Genomic DNA, 23,189 nt, shown 5'->3' with positions numbered 1-23,189 from the left:
ATCTGCACAAGTCACCGAGCCTCGGCTGTCTTCGGACAGTGTGAGCTTAGTTCAGGGAATGCGAACTTGGCACAGTCACAAGTGTACAGAACAAACTGATTAGAGTGTTAGCATTTTACAAATGCCTAAGATTAGTTTACTAGACAAGCAGAAGTCAAACACAGCAAAACATTCTGGAATAACTGATTATTTCCCCTTGGTGCAGTGGCTCTCAAACTTACAGTTCATGTGGTCAAAACCTGGAAGATGGATTGTTCTTTGCAGAAAACAAGTAAAACAGCATTCTCTCGAGGAATACGGCATAAGATATTGAAACTTTTAGACCAAGGAGGTGAATTAGAAAGAATTTTTGCCACTCAAAAATGGAAGAATAAAAATAAAAATAATGCATTATTAGCTTAAGCAGTTAACTAAACACTACTAGCTCTGACTTTCACAATTGGCCAAGATTTTCTGTTGATAGTTTGCTTCTTGTTCACTTGTTTTATTGTGTGGAAGTGTTCATGAGTAGGCAAGTTCAAGAAGGAGCCAAAGGTTATGAGGGGGAAAAAAAGAAAAAGATTTAAGGAAGAAAAACTTAAAACTGAGAAAACTCTATTTTAATATTTTCTGAAAACTGCAAAAGGAAATCCATCACTCAATCTCAATGTCAGAATGGGTTGGTCTCTAGGTCAGGGAGTGCCCTGTGCAATGGGAACGCAGTTTGAGATCCACTGCTCTAAGTTGAGGGCAGCATGCTTTCCATTGCATTTTTTTCATAAACTCACACTTTTTTAATGACTACTTCATTTAAACTTTCATTCAAATTGGACACATGCTTAAAAAAAACATGCTCTAAACCTGTACCAAAAAACTTAATATTCACCAGTGTTACCCCTCACCAAAATTTGTTTTCCACACTCACTCTCAAGCAACATTAAAGTTCTCACCAAGAATCCTGTTTTGGCTTAAAGAGCCCCATAGGACCCAGGCTCAAAATATGAGACAACAGTGAAATGGCGGATCCCAAAATGCTTGGAGAAAAATGGAGATTAGAATCCTTAAGAAACAGTCACCTCCTCTAATAATCAAACACAGCCTGCTTTTAAGCATAAAAACTGCTGACTGGCAGGAAAGACTACAGTTAATAAAATTCTAGATCAACGGCTGAAGAGTTTGTTCTTACTTCGCACATTTGGAGCTGAAAGAGGCGCCGTTCCTTCTCCATTTCTTCTGCAATCTCTGCTCCGGTTATCTCTGTGCGGATCATCCCGTGCTGTTTGGCATGTTCTCTTTTCTCCTTTTCAATTTTTGTACTGTCATTAAAGCAGATGTCATCATTAAAACAAAAAACAAAATGAAACCCCCCACACTCACGTCTTTCCTTTAATGAGAGCACCTTGATTATTTCTTAATTACTAGAGTTAGAGGCTGGAACACATAAGTTGGTAGCATCGATCAAAAGTAAAAATCTTTAGATTCAAAGAGAATGAATACATTGTATGGATTTTCACCTAGGAAACTTCTTACATTTTAACTTTGATCTTACACATGGATGGATTCATATAAATTCTCTTACATTTTGGTTGGCATGAAGAAATTTTGAGTTTACTTTTTCTTGGATAAAGTACTTTATGATGAAAAAGAATCAGAAAGTTGGAGAAGTGAGGTATGTCTTGATTATCAATAGACTATGAGACTTAGAATTATTTCAAGGCCATTAAGGTATGTAATGGGTCCTTGTGGGAAGGAACAAAAATTAGTCAAAAGTAATTTGCAATATTCCTCTAAACTTGGGCTGTTTCCATACCCCAATAACGCATTTTAATCATTCAACCATCTGGCATTGGATTGTACAAAATAAGGACTGGGCGAAATCCCAATCTATAATTTGGAATCCTATGAAAATGTTGTTCAGTGGGGAGGCGGCCAGGAGGGAACCAGAGAAATAAGAAGAAGGGCCCACAGCAAATCTGCAGTACCCAAGGCTAATGCTTGGCGATGACAGACGACACTCTGGTAATAACACACTAATGGTCACAGCCCTCTTTTCGAAAATCCATTTAACTTGAAAACAGACTTCTAATTTCAGAAACAGCCTGTAATTTCTAGTTGTGAATGCAAAGACTAACTGATTTAGCTTTCAAGTCTTCTTTTAAATTGTGGTGGTGTGAAACCAAACCCCAAAGAAAGCCAGTAACCTTGTCTATATACAAAAACAGTGGAAAATCAACCCATCAACTCAGTGGAAAATCTTCTAGCAGGAATCTGTAGATGCTCGGGAAGAAACACGAGGGGCAGGCATAACTTAGTAATAGTAGGCTTCTGGGTTAACAGGGTGACTTGACAACATAGATTTATTTCTTCTTCCTTCAGCAATCCCACTAAAATGATAGTAAAGTCATAAAAAATTATAATCTCCCAAAGACAAAAATTGGAGACAAAAAAGAATGAGAAAATTCAACAAACATCTGGAAGAGTAGGTCTCACGAGAAAAAGCATAAGAGAAAGTGTGCACCCCAAACGACAGGGATCCCTGCCTCCTTGGCCTGTGTCGCTTCCAGAATGCCATCATATACAATCACTAGATAGGGGGCGCAGGGAACTGAATTGTGCCAGCAGACAGACCTCTAGATACTGACATTCAGAATATTCCTGATAAAGAAGCTGTCTTGACATCTAAACTTAAACCCAAAAAGGTGGCTCTCATTGCTTTCTTGACAAGCCTCGCTGGTGTATTCGAGCTTTCAATCAATTTTTGGGTGCCTTGCTCTGAAATATGAATCGGCAGTCAAAGACTATAAGATAATTGAGGAAAGGCCTCAAATGAAAGCGAGAGATCAAAATAACAAGTGGCCTGGGGCGGGGGAGGGGGAGGGAACCAGAGGCAATAAGGGAGCAGAAAGTTTTCTAAAATGTAATCAGATCTTCAGAGAGCTACAATACTGCATCTATGAAAAAAGAAAAAAGAAACTATAAGAAGACCAAAACAAAAAACAAAAAAACCCCAAAATCCAACTAATGGAGAAAAAGTGCTTTTAGAAATTTAAAATGATAGAATAAAAAAAATCAATTGAAACAGTGGGAAAAAAAAAAACTGAAGAAATAACTTAAAACATTAACAGACAAATAGGACAGAAAAGAGAAGGAAATTATAGGAACAATCTAGGAAGTCGAACATTATAGGATGAGTTTCAGGAGAGTAAAAAGAAAAAAATAAATGGAAGGAATTATAAGAAAATTTTCCAAAAATTAAGAACTAAAAAATTGCAAATAGGTCAACACCTATGCCAAGGCACATGAAGAAACTTTGTGAAACCTTTTATAAACAGAAGAGCTCAACATTTTCTAACTGAAAATAAATCAAAAAACCTCCATGTGTCACACACAAAGAAATGGGAATCAGAGAGGCATTATATTTTTTCTTTAGCAGCACTGAAAATTAGAAAAACAACAGACCAATGCCCTCAATATTTTGAGAGAAAATGATTATAAAATTAGGATTTTATATGCAGCCAAACTCACATTCTGTGTTACGGTCAAATGAAGATTTTTTTTTGGCAGGGAAAGATTCGCCCTGAGCTAACAACTATTGCCAATCTTCCTCTTTTTTTTTTCCCCTCCCCAAAACCTCAGAACATAGTTGTGTATCCTAGTTGTAAGTCCTTCTAGTTCTTCTACATGAGCCACCGCCACAGCACAGAAACTGACAGACGGGTAGTGTGGTTCAGTGACCGGGAAGCGAACCCGGGCCGCTGAAGCGGAGTGTGCTGAACTTTAACCACTAAGCCATCAGGGCTGGCTCTTAAGATATTTTTTTGACATGCCAAAGCCTAAAAATTTTACCTCCTTTAGAGCCGTTCCCTGGAAATGACTGGAGTTGATGTGCCAGCAAAATATGGGACTTTGTCAGGAAAGAGGAAGTAGGAGATGTACCACTAAGGACAGGCCCAGAATGACAGCTGCCTGCTGATCTAAAGGGCCCTGGAAGGATGCCTCCAGGACGGAAAAGGAGGAACTGACAGAGAATGCAATGATAATAGATATCTAATCATTATAATAATATATATCATGGGTTTTCTAAACAGAAATATAATTGGTAGGTAGTGGACATCCATAGGTACGATGATAAAAATTCACAAAAGATTCATATAGAACTAAGCAAATAAAGAAATAAGGCAGTTATTTCATTAAGAAAAAGCAAAAAATTGTACTATAAGAATGGAAATTCAATTGTAATACACCATTCAGATTGGCAATGAATATTTATACCCATAAAAATTTAAATACCGACAACTGGTTTAACCACAAATTGTATTAATCATATTGGATGAACAGGGAGTGGGAAAGTGATGGGGGGTGGTTGTGCAAGAGAGCTAAGTCCTCATCACAGATGGCAACACATCACAGATGGACCAAGAAAGAACAGACAGGGAATACTGAGGAACATGGAGATGAATAAACCAGGGAACAGGTAAGAGGGGACAAGCAGAGAGACTAGGAGGGGAAGAGCAGTGGGCAGAGGGCTGCTGCGTTTCTCCATTAGAAGCACACCCATTGCCTACTTAATATTCACTCTCCCCTTCATCATTAGACAAAGAGCCCGCATCATCAGGTACAGCATAAGCTCACCGAGTCAAAATTCTGAGGACAACACAGACGAGTGAGGAGCCAGACAAGTTCGTATGTCATCTGAGAAGTGCTATGAAGGCACCTGGTCGCCCCTAGAATGCTTTATATTCTCTGAAAAACTACAGCGTTGAAGACTCTTGAAGTTACTTGGGGTTTCTCTTATACGCAGTCAGAGCAAGTCTTAACTGATACAAGCACTATTTGATGTTTTACGTACATGTACAATTTTGACCAAATAATATTTGATCATTAAAAAATCTAATAGAGGGGCCGGCCTGGTGGCATAGTGGTTAAGTTCACACACTCTGCTTTGGTGGCTTGGGGTTCGCTGGTTTGGATCCCGGGCACAGACCTATGCACCGCTCATCAAGCCATGCTGTGTTGACATCCCACATACAAAATAGAGGAAGATGGGCACAGATGTTAGCTCGAGCCAATCTTCCTCAGCAAAAAGAGGAAGATTGGCAACAGATGTTAGCTCAGGGCCAAGCTTCTTCACCAAAAAAAAAAATCTAATAGAAACTATTTGAATGTCCACCCTATGCTAGACAACTGTGACAATTGCTTCAACACAGTATCTCCTTTTGTCCTCACAAAAACCTTAAGAAGTAGGTAATCTGTATATTATTTTACAGGTGAGAATCATCAAAGTTAAGTATCTCAGCTCAAGGTCACAAAACTGGTTAAGTGGCACTGCCCAGATTCTCACACAGATCTCTGCTTCCCAAGTCTGTGATCTTAACCACGACACCTCAGTGCCTCCTGAGTTCTAAATGGAAGACCACAGAAAATGTCCAGCCTCCTCGGTTATCAAAGCTAAGAAATTAATTTTTGTTTTTTTTTGTGTTAAGTCATTTAGTTTTCTGTAACTCATAAACAAATGAGTCCTACTACATCAAACTGACAAATGTTTGTTTTCTTCCTGCATGTCAGTGACAAAGAAGCCTATCTCAGGAAAATGATTTGTTGCCAGGATTTATTAAAAAACCAAAATAAAACCAAAATCTTCCTCGTGAGGTTCTAAAATTCAACTCACTATTCCTGTTGTGTATTTCCAAGTCTGGATTATTCCTTTATTCCTTCAATAAATATTCCACAAGTACCAGCCATGTGCCAAGGACTCCGCTAGGCACTAGGAGATTAACACCATACACAAGGACAGCGTGGTCCCTGCCCTCACCAAGTTCAGAGTCTGGAGGACAATACAGAAAAGTAAACAGCCAGACAAGTTCGTATATCGTGTGAGAAAACTGCTCTGAAGGGCGCCTGGATCATCTTAGAATGCTTTAGGTTCCATGATATTCATAATCTAGACCACCAGGCAATTCAAGTAAATGGATTTTCAGCTAAGTACAGCGATACCACCTAGGACTGGCAGTCCTTTAGCTGACAAAGCACATATTACATCTTGTTTTGTTATTCCTATGTCCTACAAAGAAGATAAGTTCCATAACTAGTCTAGAGCTAAGGTTTTTCTCCCCATTTTGTGGACTCCATCCCCCTTCTCTAAGTACTTAGTTCTATTCCCTCCAAGTGCGAGCAGCCATCTCTGGGCAGGGCCAGTACTTGGCTCACAAGCGTGAGTGTTCACGACCTACTTTCATACAGAAAGATGCCACGGCCCACAGCATTCATTTACATCAGCTGACCACTTTAAGAATCGTTTTGTTCTCAGCTGCTTTTATAACTGTCAACGCACAAAAGTATTTCTAAGGCAGCAAGTCCCCAATGACGCACTTATTACATGAGCAATTACAAAAGTAGTTTGGGAACAAAATATTTATCCTGAATTTGTTTTTCTTTTGCTTATGTTTTCATTCTGCTGTTATTGCTGCCTACAGAAATGCTTTTACTCTTTTATGTTTATAGTTATCTTTATAGCCAAGATTTTTATTAAACGCTTTAAAATACATTTCTCCTCCCACCCCAGTGGTTGGTGTTACAAATGTCTCAGGGTAACAATAATAAAGGAACATGGGGTGATCACCAGGTGCTTCCCGTGCATTACCCTAATCCCCCAGGATAACCCCGCCAGGGAGGCCATCTGACTGCAGAGCCCATGCTCTGCTGATCAGGCTCCAGGGTCAACAGACTGGACTACGTGCCAGCTTGACACTTACTAGCTTTATGATCTACCGCCAGCCCCTTAGCCTCTCTAGGCTTCACTTTCCTGATCTAGAAACAGACAGTGAAAGCTGCACATTGATAGGGTTGGTGTGAGGAGGTCACACATGTAAAACACTTTGCGTAGGCCCAGGCAGGCAGGAAGATGTCACAAACGCTAGCTAGTGTTTTTATTATTTCCCAATGGCTATGCTATATGGAAATATAAATGGCCTATGGTTATATGCTAACTACAATGAAAGAGAAGTTGTAACAGCCATAGGTCTACAACTTGATAGTTAATATCAGCCATGATGCCAAAACACTTGACAGTAAAAGCACATCTCACTCCAGACAACTGGCTTGGGAGATGTACCACTTTAATTAGGTCGGCATACCCGATCCTCTTGGCCCTTAAAAGGATGGGCTAGGGCCGGCCCGGTGGCACAAGTGGTTAAGTGCGCGCGCTCTGCTGCGGCGGCCCGGGGTTCGTAGGTTCGGATCCCAGGCGCGCACCAACGCACCGCTTGTCAAGCCATGCTGTGGTGGCGTCCCACATAAAATGGAGGAAGATGGGCACGGATGTTAGCTCAGAGCCAATCTTCCTCAGCAAAAAGAGGAGGATTGGTAGATGTTAGCTCAGGGCCGATCTTCCTCACAAAAAGAAAGAAAGAAAGAAAGAAAGAAAGAATCCTAAAAAAAAAAAAAAAAAAGGATGGGCTAAATAACTGTTTGTCCAGGGGCCAGCCTGGTGGCATAGTGGTTAAGCTTGTGTGCTCCGCTTCGGTGGCCCAGGGTTCGCCAGTTTGGATCCTGGGCGTGGACCTACGCACCGCTCATGAAGCCATGCTGAGGCTGCGTCCCACATACACCAACTAGAAGAATGTGCAACTATGACATACAACTATCTACTGGGGCTTTGGGGAGAAAAAAGGAAAAAAGGAGGAAGATTGGCAACAGATGTTAGCTCGGGGGCCTATCCTCCTCAAAACATTTAATTAATTAATTAATTACTTTAAAAAAACACAGAAACCAGGTCATCTGGGTTTAAAAAAAAAAATCGTCCAGAAGATACTAGTTAAGGGCTCTGTCCTTCTTCCAGTTATTCTTTTTCTTAGGAGACTCACAACAATATTAAAAGATCAAAGTAAACCAAACCAAACAAAAAACCACTTACAACTTCGTCTCATAATCTTTCCAAGCTTTGTCAAATGGCTTCTTGAGATCCTAAGAAAAGAGAAAATGAAATTGAAATTGAATTTTCTTTTGCTTAAAGGTGAATAAATAACTTCGAAATAACGTCTTAGCAAAATGCTTTCCTTTATAGGACACTTGAAACTTTACACAAGACAACTGCACACACATCACACCATTCACTGCAAGAGAAGCCTGAGAGAACTGAAGGGTGAGCATTCCTAGACGCGTCGATGAAGCAGGACCCAGCGGTTCTGAGAGGCTGGGTCCACAGAGTGGGGCCAAGACTCAGGTACAGATCCCCCTCACCCACTTAGGCTCCCACCAATCTTCTTGAAAGTGTCTCATCTTGCTCTCAGTCAATAACATTATGTGAAGTGGCACATCTTTTCCAATGATCATTTTCCAACCACACTTTTTACGCTAAAAATGTTCAGAGTGCCTTTCAAATACAAGTACCATAATGATCTTAAAAGAGAAAAACTCAATCCTTTTAAGTTAAAGCGAAAATCAAATTTCTGAACACTTACTCCTTTGACTCCCTTTAGGTCTCCTTTTAATAAGGAATCCAAGGTGAAGATCACATTGTGGCTCAGACCCTGGAGCTGAAAAACAAAGCAGAGATGGGAGACAGTTAAACAAAAAAGTGCGAACACAACAATAAACCAGCTCATGTTGACTGAGCATTTCCCACACACCTGGCTGTGTCAGGGATTTACACACACCATTTCTCTGGGCCTGCGGGACACCACCTCGGTCAGGCGGCACAACTGGCCCCACTAGGCACGTGAGCGGAGAGCTGCGATCTGCATCCGGGCAGTGTGGCTCCAGAGCCAGTGGTCTGAACTATGCTGCATTGTACGTACACTTGTACAAATAATTCCTCAAACCATTTTTAGAACTTTCCTTGCTCCTTTTGAAATGGTAGATCTTAATTTGACTTTTCTTCAAATGCCTCTGTCAGAGTAAGGAGGTGATTGTACAGCTGGCTTTTACCACCTCCTTTCTAGATTCTTCTCTGGCATTTATCCCTATCTGAAATTACCTGGTTTGTTTACATGTGTATTCTGTCTCCCCCACCAGAACATAAGCTCAGTGAGAGCAGGGAGCTTGACTACCCTACTCACAACTGCATCCACAGGGCCTAGATGCCAGTAAAAAGACAAGAGATTTAGGAAGTGCCATCTAAGCTGGGGTGCAAGTGTTGTCACCGTTCCAAGGCAGTGGCCTGAGTCTCTTTGATTTTAGGATGGTGCAAAGAGGAGTCTACAGGGGAGAGGCAGATAGAGCTGTTACCCAGCTGGAGAGAAGAAGGAGGGGTGGACAACTACAGGCAGACAAGAGTTTATCATATAGTCTGTCTTCAAGGAGATCCCTAGAATTTTGGTGAAATCAGTTGTTTGTCGGTCTGTCCAGCCATCCAACCACCCTTCCATCAGTCATTTACCAGGTACCTGTTCTGTGACACCCACGATGCTAGGGCCTGGAGGCAAGGATGAATAAAACACTGCTCCTGCCTAGAGAGCTCAAAACCCAGGGAGAGACGTAGTCAGTACGCAACTAACACAACCACATTATGATATGACGTGTTGTATTAGAGGTGGAGGGAGAAAGTAGTGTGAGAAGAAAAAACGCTGACACTTATGGGCGTTGTGTGTGACTTTCTTAACCACATCTCAAGGTGAGGATATTCTAACCTATCGTGGACGGCTGCTGTGAAGATGGAATGAGTCAATGTATATGAAAAGTGCTAGCTTACTCCCTGACACCTAGAAAGTGCTAAATACATGTGTACTTTTAAAACCCAATGGGCTGTTAAATATGAAGAAGGCAATGTGGGAGTGGAGAGGGGCAGGAACAGGGAGACCTTCCCTTTGGCTCTTAATTTCTCTCTAACCCTTTCCTGTGGTTCTCATCCCGGCTTCCGCAGTTCACAGGTCATTCTACGAATTGCTCTCCCTGACCAACAACTTTATGCACGAGGAAAGTTTTCCAATGCGTATCACCAGAGGGCTTGGATTAGAAACAACACTCCTTTCTTATTTCAGAGACAAAGAGATTCCTACTAAGACAATTCTATCTACGCAATTTCACCACCATCCAAACAGAGGAAGAGTCCAGCTGGCAGGCTGGCCAACAGTGAAAGGGCCATAGATTCAGAGTCTATGTTGTGTGAGGGTCTCGGGCATTGGTTCCTGGGGAATGGGGTGAAAAAAAATCTTAGATAGTATAATGGCTTGTTGCTTTCCAAAGGGTCACAGAACATAAACTGATACAGAGAATATCTGTGGTATTAAAATTTCATGGGGGAAAGTAATTAGGAAAAAGAATGTCTTAAAAAGGCTCCTTGGGGTGAGGGTTTGCAGGTAATAATAAAGAAAAAAAAAAGGTTGAAAACACTGGCCTTAGGTATGAGATGGGAAAAATAAAGATTAAAAGGATTCACCCTCTGGCCTAGATGGACAACTGGAATAATATTTTGCTCTGAGTTGTCACCAATCTCATTCCTGGGATACAAGCCCCCCGCATCCTGCTATCCTGTGGGTCTTAGGAGTTTGTGTGGATGGTGGGTAAGTGAGGTAGGGGCCTTCCACGAATCAAGTCAGTACCTGTCTTTCCTCTGTTCGTGGAGATCCTTACATTATTTTCTTCCAAACACTTACCATCCCTAACCATTTATACACATACTTGTTTGCTGTGTCCCCAGTCTGAATGCAAGCTCTATTGCGCATTCATTGCTATATTTCCAGAATTTAGAACACTGCCTAAAACAGAGGTGGTGCTCAGTAAACATTTGTAGAATGAAGGAAATACAGAATCATGTGTGTACGAGGTTCTTCTCTACAGGACTGTTGATGCTGATGGAAAGTTTAGTGCTTACCCATAGGGGCCTGGTTAATAAATTATGGAAGTTCTAAACAGTAGTCATAAAAAGGAGAACGCTCTCTATGTCTAACTTTGCAAATATCTCCAAGATAAATTGTTATGTGATAAAAGCAAAGTGTAAAACAGTATTCACAGTGTATAAGGATTTGTATCAAAAGAGGAAAAAATATGTCTATGCTTAAATTATTTCTGAAAGGTTACAGAGTAAACTGCTGATATTGGTTCCCTCCAGGGATGGAAACGGGGTGGGGAAGGACAGAGGGTGGGAGAGGAGCCTTTTACTGTGTCCCTTTTCGCATTTTTGTGTGTGTGTGTGTGAGGAGGATCAGCCCTGAGCTAACATCCATGCCAACCCTCCTCTTTTTGCTGAGGAAGACTGGCGCTGGGCTAACATGGGTGCCCATCTTCCTCCACTTTACATGGGACGCCACCACAGCGTGGCCTGATAAGCGGTGCATCGGTGCGCGCCCGGGATCCGAACCCTGGCCGCCAGCAGCGGAGCGCGAGCACTTAACCGCTACGCCACAGGGCTGGCCCCCTTTTTGCATTTTTTTGGTAACATGTACTATATTGTTTACTCACAAAAAGTAAAAATTCTGAAACAAAAAATAAAGACAGTGATTATCAACTATTATTAACTATTAGTCCTAAATCAGGATTTTCACCAATGCCTCACATCCTTGGTGAAATGAAGCAGGAAAAACAAAAAAATACATTAATGTTATTGCCACCTTGATCTGAAGGCTGTATTACAAACTAACAATAAAAGAATTAGGAAACTCTGTGGTGAGTACTGAATGTAGGATTGTTCAAAAGGAAAAGTCCCTTAAAAGCCATGTACTGACCACACAACAAACACACACTGTAACTGCTCAGCGTCGTCACTGTGGTTAGGCACAGGGCAGGGGGTGGTGGACTGCAGCTGCATTGATGGAAAACCCCAAGAACTAAGAATTTCTTTGTGGTTATCCACACCATACTCTTGGGGGCTGATAAGAAACCAAGAAGGCAAAATGGTGTGTAGTATGAATGCAGAATCTTCCCAGGGATGAGCCTATGAAAAGGCCACAGGAAAAAAAAATTAAAACTTACAAACTCTTCCGTACTTTCCAGGATAAAGTAAGTTGATATATAAAAACTGGCAAAGGAGATTGTTTTAAGTAAAAAGTCAATAGTAACTGCCTGTCAGGAGAAAGAAACAGAGAGAAGTCAAAGAGAAGGCAGACCAATCTCAAGAGGAGGAAACTTTTAGGAAATATTTATTGAGGTGCAGAACTAAACTTCCTTCCTTGGAGATCCCAGTGAAGAGAAAACCTACTTTCTCAGATATTTTAAGGTGTTGCTCTGTGACAGAGATGGATTACATGACTTCACAGTTGCAGGATTCTTTAATTTTCCTGTTTTTTTATTTTCTAGTTCTTTCAGGAATCCTTTGCATGGCCTGAGCAAGACGTGCAAACTGATGTGCAGCAACAGCATCTCCACAATGAGTGCACTGTGGCCAACACAATACAGTAATAACACGGGTGGACAGGCTCCTGTACCACCTTCATTATCTTCAATGGATTCTTAAAAAAGCCTTTCAAATCTATTATCTGATTATTTCCCACTTATTTTACCAAAATTCTGGTGATTACTCCATTCCCATTTATCCAACTTCCTATCTATTTCCTTTCCATTAAGGATACAGTTGAATTAACCTAAGTTCTTTAAATGATTCAAGATTACAAGAGGTTGAAGAGTATGTTTTAAAAAGTGTATCTTTTCCATTTTATTATGCAAATGACACATTAAAAACCATTTCAAGAATGATGTTTGCGTGTGATACATATATTGGCTTTCCAAACAAATTGCTGTTTGCTTCCTTCCTCACAAAAGGGAAATCTCCCTTGGGAGTGTGTACACGTACACATAGACACACACACCCCAACCAGAAATCTGGAATAAATCAGATGAGAGGTGGCTGAGGTCCATCATTCTGCATAACGATGCAAAAATGACTCGTTTAAGCAAATAAGCCATAATTAATATTGGCTTTGATAAAAATAACCATGTATTCCTTACAATTGCTTAAACACTACCAGACATTATACAAACAGCCTGGTAATCCCAGCCATTGGCGATGACGTCACAAACAGTCTTCCTCTGTGCATATAAACACACACACACACACATCATCTGCACCGACTCTTTTTACCCCGTATACCTTTACCACCAAAGAAACGATCTCGTTGTTTCCTGATTTATCACCTGTCTTCTCTCTCTAAAAGCTATGCTTAAGGGGAGGTGTCTCATCTGTTTTGTTCACTACCTGACCAGATCCCCAAACAGGAGCCAAGAAACAGCTGTCAGTCGTCACACTGCACTGTAATTTCGGGCTCGCCTGCAGGGTCGGTGCCCGTCAGGGCCCTCTCAGCAGCGCCTCGTTTTCTTCCCTCTGTGAGAGCAGGAGAGAGCAGCACAGCTCTACAAATGGAACCCCCGAGACACCTACACGCACATGCGACCGTATCAATTAACGAGGTCATCATTTGCTTGCTGTCATCTTGCATTAATTCTGACATTCTCTCTCCACTGCCTGCTGGTTCTCTCCCTCTCCTTACCTTCTACAGACAGAAACCGTTTCCCCTGAAAGTAAGGCTAATGCAAATCTGCTGACTTGCTTGACACATTGGAAAATCCAATTAAAATAATGAGCCAGCTCCCAGCAGCTAATTCAACGATTCCCTGGTATAAATTAGGTATCCTGTCTAACGCGTTAACTCCTTCATGCCCTAGAGAGCAATTTACTGCCTTGAAGCTATTTAAAACTGGTGTCTTGTCATCAGGCCCTTTCCCACGGGGTTATGACTCAGAGGCTAGAGTTCTCGGCAGGAGCTGAGACGCCTAGAGGCATGTGGCCACTCATCTCTCCTGGCCTGGGTGACTCTGGGCCAACTGCTGGACCTTGCTGACTTGGTTTCCTGACTTTAAAATGGGTGTCCTGGCACCTTCCTCAACCAGCCCACACCAGTGCAAGAGGATCAGAGCCTGACACCAGCGAAGCTCCCAGTTGGCAGCAGGCCACAAAGCTGCCTGTTTTCACATGTGCTGCTTCATCGGCTGCTCCTGAGAACCTACGAGGTATTAAGTAACATGTTCAAACACATTTAACTAGTTAAGTGGAGGGGCCAAACCACAAACCAGGTCTCACTCTAAAGTCAATGAACTGTTTACAGCGCTATCTTTTACAGATATCGGAAGGTTTTAAAAACTGTAACATACTATAAATATGCATGAACAATTATTATCAGCTGTTAATGACCTATTAAATATTAAACTAAGCTTTATTTTACTTGGTGGCATATGCATCAAGGGGAAACAAAGACTACTACTCACGTGTTGAGGGCACTTACAAGCCCAACACAGATGAGACGTAATGACACCACCTCACCACTGCTCGGGGATCTGTATGTTTACCCTTCCCAGCCGCCAGAGCGCCCAGTGCTCACGTGGTCAAGCAGGTGACATATACTTAGCTAGGTGCGTGCCTGGGCCAGTCATCCAACCTTTTCGAGACTTGTCTCCTCGCCTATAAAGTGGTTCTGATAAGGCCCCTCCATACGCTGCTAAGGAGACTGTGTGAGATACAGATACTGGCTGCAAGGCGTGCAAAATTCCTGGACCAACACAGACTCTTAAACAACGTAACGAGATTTATCTTCTTAGAATTCTTTACACTTGAAAAGCCCAGCCAGCAGTAGTAGTGGAAAAAATATAATGACAGCATTTTAGATACTGAAATAGATCCTTTGAGGCTGGAGTGGTGGTGGGGACCCCTCAATGTCCTTCATATTGCACCACATTCTCTCCATTGGTAAGTTTCATAGTTCTTGTTCCCCTGTCTCATTCCGCAAGGCAGTCTTTATAAACTGTAAGATAATGCATTCCATTATACCATGTTCTAATCTAGGCAGAGCAGCCTGAATTAGATTTATTAAAATGACAGATGGTACTGTGTTTAACATATGTTATCTAAAGCTATAGCTCACAACAACACTGTAAGATGGGTCTCTGTCTTACCCAATTAATGAGGAAACAGGTTCAGAGAGGTTAAGTAACTTGCCCAAGGTCAAACAGTAAAGCAGATGGTCAGGTTATTAATTAACGTTTTTACTGACTCCAAAGGCCATTCTCATTTCCTGTATCATGCTGTTAGATTGAACTTTTAAAGCGATTATCAGATCATATCACTTTCCTGCTTAAAACCCATCAACGGCTTCTCATTGGACTGGATTCAAATCCAACCTCCCAGTTTAGGTCTGGTGTTGGCAACCTGTCTTAAGCCCCTCTACCCATTCCCACTACCCTTCAGCCATGCCAGCCCTTTTCAGCTTCTTGACCCATCAAGTTCTTTCCTCCTTTGCACACGCTTTACCATCTGTGGGCCACTCTTCCTTTGGCTATTGCCAAAGAAACTTCTAGTCTCCATGTCACTTCCTCAGTGAGGTCTTGACCATTCTAAATAATCTCCTAGTAGTCTCAACCAGGCAGAATAGGCTCACTTTGGAAAAGTACTGCATTTTGAAATCACTTGTTACTTGACTGTCTAGAGCAAAGTTTCTTGAAGGCAGGGGCTACGACTGTTTCGTCTACCACTGTGTTACATCAAAACCCCTAGCACAGAGCAGACACATTATATATACTGAATAAAATGCTTGTTGATTGAGTAAATGGATGAACAAATGAATTCCTCTCCAAACCTGGAAAGCCGTTCTAAGACTCAGAAGTTTTACAGGATCTGAACCAGTTTTGGTCTTCCTGGAGTGCTCAGCATCAGAAGGGAAGGTGGGGAGGTGGAGGTGGATTTAGGAGGTGGGTGGGAGGGTTAGAACTGCTCCCAGGATATGGTTGGGGTGACAGACCAAGGTGACCCTCCATCCAGTAGCTGTCAGGCTTTGTCTGACAACTGGGGAAGAAAGGGTGCTCTAGACTTGAACCCGCCTCCACTTGGCTGTGTAAGTTTAGGCCGGTCACTTCTCATTCCTACCACTGATAAAATGAAAGGTCTATAAGGTCTCTAAAGCACATTCTAGTTGTAATTCTCTTATAGCTTAAAATGAGCTACTGAGATACAACTGAACTCAGTAGGAAAACACCCAGACTGATTGGGTGAAATAGCTACAGGGAGACGCTCCAACTGCCTCATGAGCAGAAGGGTGACCCTGGTCCTCCCTCCAACAAAGTAACAAATAAAAACAATAACTAAACAATTCTGTAGTAATGCTGAAGAGTTAGAGAGGTCAATTCATAACTCCTATCAAAACCCTAAATTTTTTGGTATAGTCCACAATAAAACTTCTGGTGGAATGTAAATATAACCTTTGGAAAAGTCTGAAATATCTCAAGAAAATGAGCTTCTTACTTTGACCAGAGCAAGGACTGCTATGCCTACCAGGGCCTTGGGCTACAAGCAGCTTCTCCCCATTTCCTAACAGACTCAAACAATAGTGAAGAAAGGGGAATGGAAATATTACAAACTGAATTCATGCTAATCACAGCATGTGCGGAGATTTCAAAAGATGCTTTCAACTGTTATCCTAAACAGTGAAAAAATGGAAACAATGGAAATGTTCAAAATAGGAGACTGGGTACATAAATTATGGTGCAATGACAGGCATGCAGTACAGCTGTTAGAAACGAAGTCATGGACAGGGCCTCTGGGGTCTGCAGACCCCTCTTCAGAGGAGAGGCTCCAGGCTCCTGAACCCTCTGCAACCAGGATAGCTCTGCTTTAGGAGGTTGTATGCTTCCAATTCAGCAAAGGTTCTTATGCTACAATATTTTACAAAACAGGTAAACGTTTTCAAAATACCTAAGTAAGTGAAAACAGGATTATAAAATAGCACTACAGTATGAACCCAATGTTGTTAAAAAAATTATATGACAAAAATTACACAGACAAAAAAGATGTATGTATAAATAGAAAAAAGGTTAGAAGATTTTATAGATATAGATATATCTCAACCGCGGATTATAAGGTTATTGGTGATTTTTGTTTTAGTCTCTTTTTCCTGTATTTTCTAAGTTTCTCACAATGAACTGGTATTAATTTTGTGTTCATAAACTTATTAAAAAGAAATATGACACCAAAACATGACAGGGCAATATAATCAACCAGCAGCCTATTTCTCATTCAACTTAACTGATTTATGAGATACAAGATACAAACCAGATGGCATGTATAAAAGTAAAATTAATTAATTAGGTTGTGAATTTGGAGGAAAAAAATCATAGCTTCTTTATAAAAGTAGGGAATTCTGGATCTCTGTCCAGAATGACAATCCTTCCCAGTGTTTCTCAAAGTGTGGTCCTCAGACTAAAGAGTCAGCATCATCCAGAAACTTGTTAGAAACGAAATCTCAAACCTAGTTAATCAGACACCCTGAGGATGGGGCCCAACAACCTATGTTTAAACAAGCTTTCTTGGTGAGACGGATGCCAAGTCAAGTTTGGGCATCACTGCCTTACACTAAGGGCGTCCAAAGTAGAACAACAACAAAAATTCCTTTCAAGAAGGGAGAAGTAGTCAGAGAGTGAGAATCATCTCCCTAATGTCTAAGGCATAACTGCTAGGAGATGAGTGAGTGCTCTGGGAGAGACCTAACGAAAGTGGGAACCAAATTATAACGCTATGCTAACGGCATCGGGAACTGACAAGACAGACTTAAAGTGGAAAGTACCGTTTTACTGGAAGTTTTATAAAGAAAATTGGGTAGGTGTAGGAGTATTGGGGAATATGAGAATTCCTTAATGTAAAATAATGCAATTATATTTTGTCTAATTCAATTTAAGTAAATGATGGGTTAGATGTAACATCATCTCCTACATCAAGAGTGAAAAGGAAAGCACCACCTTCCTTTGCATTATCTGCACCATCTAATTTCACCTGAGGATAATTACAAGAAAAGGGGGAGTGAGTAGCTAAGATTTATAAGACCAAGATAAATGAGAAAGCAAAAGGAAAAGAAGCCCACATAGCTAGGCCTTGGTTTAAAAAAGTCACCCTAACCCTAAGGATTTCTTTATTGTGCCTGAAATGATTAATCAGTTAGCTCACGATCAACTTGGAGATGTTTAATTTCACTTACATGCATGTCATCTATAATTTGCCATGTTTAAACTAGAACAAAACCATAGTCTAAGTGGTCTTTTAACCACAGTCAAATCACATTTTCCTTGCCTTCACGGAACATCTTTATCACACATTATATGTTTTACAACAACAAACTTTTACTTAGGAAGCACCTTCTTAACACAATTTAAAAATCTAATAGCATAAACATGAACAAGCACACAGGGCTTACCACACACCGGGAGGACATAGTAACACCTCACGGTAGACATGACTGTCTTCATTTAACTGACAAGAAAGCAGGTACCTGCTGCTCCCTTTCCCTGTGCTGCCTGACTGTCTTCTTGGTCCATGTCTCCATGTTTTAAGACTCCATTCACTTAATTCTCATTGAAAATTTTAGAATTCAAAGAATTGATCCAGGGCCGGCCCCGTGGCTTAGTGGTTAAGTGCGCGCACTCCGCTACTGGCGGCCCGGGTTCGGATCCGGGCGCGCACCGACGCACCGCTTCTCCGGCCATGCTGAGGCCGCATCCCACATACAGCAACTAGAAGGACGTGCAACTATGACATACAACTATCTACTGGGGCTTTGGGGGGGAAAAAAAAAAAGGAGGAGGATTGGCAATAGATGTTAGCTGAGAGCTGGTCTCCCTCAGCAAAAAGAGGAGGATTACCATGGATGTTAGCTCAGGGCTGATCTTCCTCACAAAAAAAAAAAAAAAAAAGAATTGATCTAAACAGTGGCTGTGACATTCACCATAAGTTGATATATTCAAGTCCACTCTGGCAGAAAAGGAATCTTCTTAGATCTTATGTGATGCCAGCTGCTGCCAGGAAATCAAATAAGTTTTCTCTACTTGTGGGCAACAAAAAGCAGGAAATTTAAAAATCTGGTCCTATACTCGTGTCTATCTTTCCCTATAAAATTAAGTAAACTATTAAAATATTCTATATAAGCAATCTCTCACACAAAGAGTCAGAGTCAAGCTTAGCACAGAGCCTGGAACAGAGTGGACACTTAGTAAACGCTGGCTGAGTCAAGGCCACAATTTAAAGTGTCTTCTTTTTTTCCCCCAATACTGAAGTATAAAGTATAGACTTTCACTTCAGTCTCTAAATATCAAGTGTATCAACCAATGCTTCATGCTGTTTCATGTTTCTATTTAAGGAAAACAACCTCTGCAACCTAAGAGAAGAGTTTCACAAATATCTATGCATTATTTATGGCTCAGCTCAAGGGCCTCTCCTCTGTGAAGCCTTTCCTGATAGCCTTGTTTTGTGGATGAGTGAGTGAATGGATAAAGGAATCAGCCTCTGGTGATCTAGCTTGGAAACTGGTGGAGATTTGAACTCAGTTTTATCTGACTTCACAGTTGTGCTACTTCTGCCAGGTCTCTCAACTTTCAATTGCTTAACATGGCCGGGCAATGAGTCAGTAAAAGGGTCCATGCATTTTTAGTGGAAGATGTAGTAAGCTACTGATTCCAGGCTGAATCAGTAGGCTGTTTCTTCATGTTTATATCTAAAGGGACCAAAGGGTATAATCTAAAATAAAGAGGCAAATTGTAAAGAGGCAACCAACTTAAAAAATCAGAAATTACACCTTGAAACATAAATAAGAAATAAATTCTAGAAGAGATGTGAAATAGAATAAAATTAAAACAAACACAACAAATGAAATGGATCACCTGATCCAGCAAAACATCTAAATCAGCATTTCTCAAAGTGGTTCCATGGCAAGTTAATGCTTCTTATACAACAATAAAGTTTGTGGTGAGACAAGTTAGGAAAGCATTGAATTGGACAGGTCTCTTTCATTGTAGGATGTCTCCAAGCCTTTACTATACAATGCACAGAGTAAGTCTCCAAGGGTAACGTGGTGCTTCTCAACCCAGAACTCTTGTCAAAGAACAAGGCATGGGATTCGTGTTTCAAGGATAACTCTTAGGGAAAGGCGTTTCACACTCTGATACTCCTGTTTCCAGGCAAGAGGGAGCCAGATGCACTGGGCCCAGCACGGCCACTGCACGTAGTTGCACAGGATGTACACAGCTCAAAGCATCCATCTGGCTTGTACAAATGGAGCCTGAAACACAGCCACGCTCCCCTCACGAATCCCTGTTCACCGGTGCTGGCTGACAACAGCCCAGACGATGGCGCCCTGGCTGGGCTGTAGTACCTGCCTAAGAGTCTGGGTCTGGAGTGGTGGCCTTGTCTGAGGACTACGGTAAGTGGAGGTGAGGAGAGTCTCAGAGGCAACGCTCTGCAGAGGAACCCAAAATCAGTTCAAGACAGAACACTTAATCTGAAGCAGGTATGTGGAATGGCAGAATCCAGGTAAGAGGCTTTGCCTAGGATGGAAAATGGGAAATCAGGAAGAGTGGAAGGGCTCAAAGGAGTGAGTGTAAGGCTGGGTTTGCCAGAATTCCCTGAGCCAAGGAAAATATCTGCATTTGCTTTTCACAGTGTGCCTCCAAATTTGGGCCTGGAGAAGGAGCTCTGGAGGCTTCTGGGACCAAGATCACACTGAGCGAAGGCTGTTAATTATCTCAAAAACAGTGTTTGCCTTACTCTTGCAACATCTGTGCCATTGTTTTAGTTGTTCTTTAAATCAAGACACTTTACTTAAATTAAAAGTAAACTTCATATCATGTCCATAGAAGGATGTCCATATCCTCTGAGAGGCAGTCCAGTGGACTGCTTAAAGCACAGACTCTGGAGTAGACCACGTGGGTCTGAATGCTGGCTGTGATAGCTACTTAGTGCTCTGTGACTCAGTTCTCTCAGCTGCTAAATAAGGATAATTACGGCTACTACCTGGTAGGGTTGATGTGAGGAGTAAATGAGGTTATATATGGATGAGGCAGACACAGTAACGCTTACCGAATATTCCATTTGCTCCCTTCTACTTCCTGTTTAAACCACTGAACCAACGATCAGGGAGAGCTGTGACAAGTCTTCACGATTCTCCAGTGTCTCTCCTCCTCTGCCATGGCAAACCCTGCTGGGATGGAGGAGCCTCCACTGCCGAGGTCTCTGAATACTGTTACTGTGTGGAGGAGACCCCTCAGCAGACCGGGGACATGAGGAGGAAATAAACCTCTACTGTGTTAAGCCATGGAGATCTGGGCGTTAATTTATCACTGCAGCATATCCTAGCCTATCCCAGCTAATGCAACATGTAAAGTGCTGAAAACAGTGCCTGGCATATAACAAGCACACTATGAATACACGCTACTGTTACCATTATTATTTGTATAAACAAAAGTTATCCATAAAAATAATAAAAGCTTTACCTGCCTAAAAGCTCTGAGGGTGAGACCAGCTCTATCTTTGTTTAAAAGAGACACTGATACACAAATGTTAGGGACATCCTAAAGCATTCCAGCACCAGTCTGAGACTTTCTCCTCCACATCCAGTCCTCCCCCATGGCTAAGGAAACTCTCTCCTCCATCAAGCAACCACTTTCTTTCTCCCTCCCTGCCTTTCTTCCTTCTTCCTCTCCTCCTTTTTCTTCCTTCCTCTCATACAACCACAGCTCTAAAACATAAGTCTCTTCTAGCATCAAAATGCTGTTTTGTGAATCTCTTCCCAGTGGAACAACACTGACAAATACAAACACACAAATTTTAAATGAAAAGTGTTATTTACTCCATGCAAAATTCACAAGATGAAAATTCAATCCTGTTTAAAATGTATTATTTGAATTTCCTATTTAAAACACTTTTAATGTAAATCCTAAAAAGAAAAAAAAAAGCCAAAAGAAAAACAAATCATTTTTAAATTTAGCCTGTGGATACCAGGATTTCTGTACATTGGATGCATTTAAGACAAGATACACCTGTATTGATGAACGTAAAATTCAAATCCTATGTATGGAATCAGTTATGGCTTAGACCATATAATTTTATTGGTATGGTAATGGAGAGCCAGCAAGCTTTACAGAAAGTTTGCAAAACATATGTATAATACAAGGTTGTTTAAAAAAAAGACAACCTCATTTGGCAGCAAAATTTGACCTGACCTAAATTCATTTGGTGGTTCTGACTTGAATAGAGGTGGGACTCTTTAGGGTCTTTATTTATCCCACTTCCTGTAAATATTCACATGTTTCACTGCAGAGATAAAACTGTTTAATTATGAGGACCTGCCTGAGAAGTCACTGGGGGTGTTACATAATATATGGCATATGCATCCTGTTACTCTTCTGAAATCCATAAAATTCTGAATTTTGAAACACATCTAACACCAAGGGTTTTGGATAAGAGACTGTGGACTTGGATGATATATATATATTTTAAATAAATATTGTAATATATTAATATATAATAAATATAGTATATAATAAATTAATATATATTAATTTTATGTGTGTGTAAATTATCAGTATCTCTGTGTATAAATCTATGAAATTATGTCAAAGGACATACTATAATATTAACAGAAGTTAGAATTATATAATAATCTTTATTTTCTTAAATTTTTCTATATTTCTGAAATTTTTATAGTAAACATATATGATTTTTATAACACAAGGGAAAAAGAAAACCTCCCTCTTACCCACCCTCCCACCCACATGGACAGATCTCATTTCATGAAATGCCCCACAATATTAATTGGCAGTGAAGCATGTCAGGACATGAGAGGATGTCTGGCAGATCAAATGCTGAAACCTTCCAATCACACACTACCATCTTGTAAAAAGATAAGGTTTTTTTACATGTATAATATAATTCAGGGTACCCAGGGGCTACCAATGCTCTCTACATGTTTCAGTATTTCAAAGAACTTGAGAAACAGTCTCTTTCCTATAAATCTAGATCCAACTTACACATTTCCAGCTATTCTCATTTGAGGGGGAAGAAAAGAAGAAAAATAAAAAATCCTTCAACCAAACCACAATACTCTGCAGTCAGAGATTGCAAACAGGAAATGCATGCAGCTGGAGAAATCTTTGCTTTGCTTCAACAGCTCTGAAGCAATAACTGCCCTCTAACTGTTAAAGGAGACTCAGGCTGTGATGAAAGGTACAGAACTGTCCAAAGGCTTGGGGAAGAGAAGGAACTGGAGGCATGAAGAGTCCTGGTTGGACAAGAATCCTGGGCTCCCCCTATTTTAAGAGAGGTTTTACATACATTTTCTAAAACTACTGCTACAGTGGGGCTCTTCGGGCGGGGTTTACATGATGTTCCTCTGCCCATTGAGAAGCTATCTATTTCAATCCACCAGTTACTCCTTTCTGGTCCTATTTTGTGGTTTGGTAATTAAACGGATGCA

General features: G+C 41.0%; 1 protein-coding gene across 3 annotated transcripts in view; it reads right to left on the bottom strand.

Annotated features, from left to right (window-relative positions):
* Positions 1 to 23,189, bottom strand: part of ASAP1 (ArfGAP with SH3 domain, ankyrin repeat and PH domain 1) — a 352,794-nt gene that overhangs the window by 99,928 nt on the left and 229,677 nt on the right. For all 3 annotated transcript variants that reach the window (XM_087447447.1, XM_087447446.1, XM_087447448.1), the window contains 3 exons: positions 8,439 to 8,513; positions 7,892 to 7,941; positions 1,166 to 1,295 (listed from right to left, as the gene is read on the bottom strand). In XM_087447447.1, coding sequence (XP_087303573.1) covers positions 1,166 to 1,295; positions 7,892 to 7,941; positions 8,439 to 8,513 — 255 coding nt within the window. The remainder of the gene's footprint in view (positions 1 to 1,165; positions 1,296 to 7,891; positions 7,942 to 8,438; positions 8,514 to 23,189) is intronic.

Source organism: Ceratotherium simum, chromosome 23, assembly GCF_057802395.1.
Source record: "Ceratotherium simum simum isolate JZ-2026a chromosome 23, ASM5780239v1, whole genome shotgun sequence".
NCBI lineage: Eukaryota > Metazoa > Chordata > Mammalia > Perissodactyla > Rhinocerotidae > Ceratotherium > Ceratotherium simum.
The sequence above is the reverse complement of the archived record's forward strand: the minus strand, read 5'-3'. Positions and strand labels throughout refer to the sequence as shown.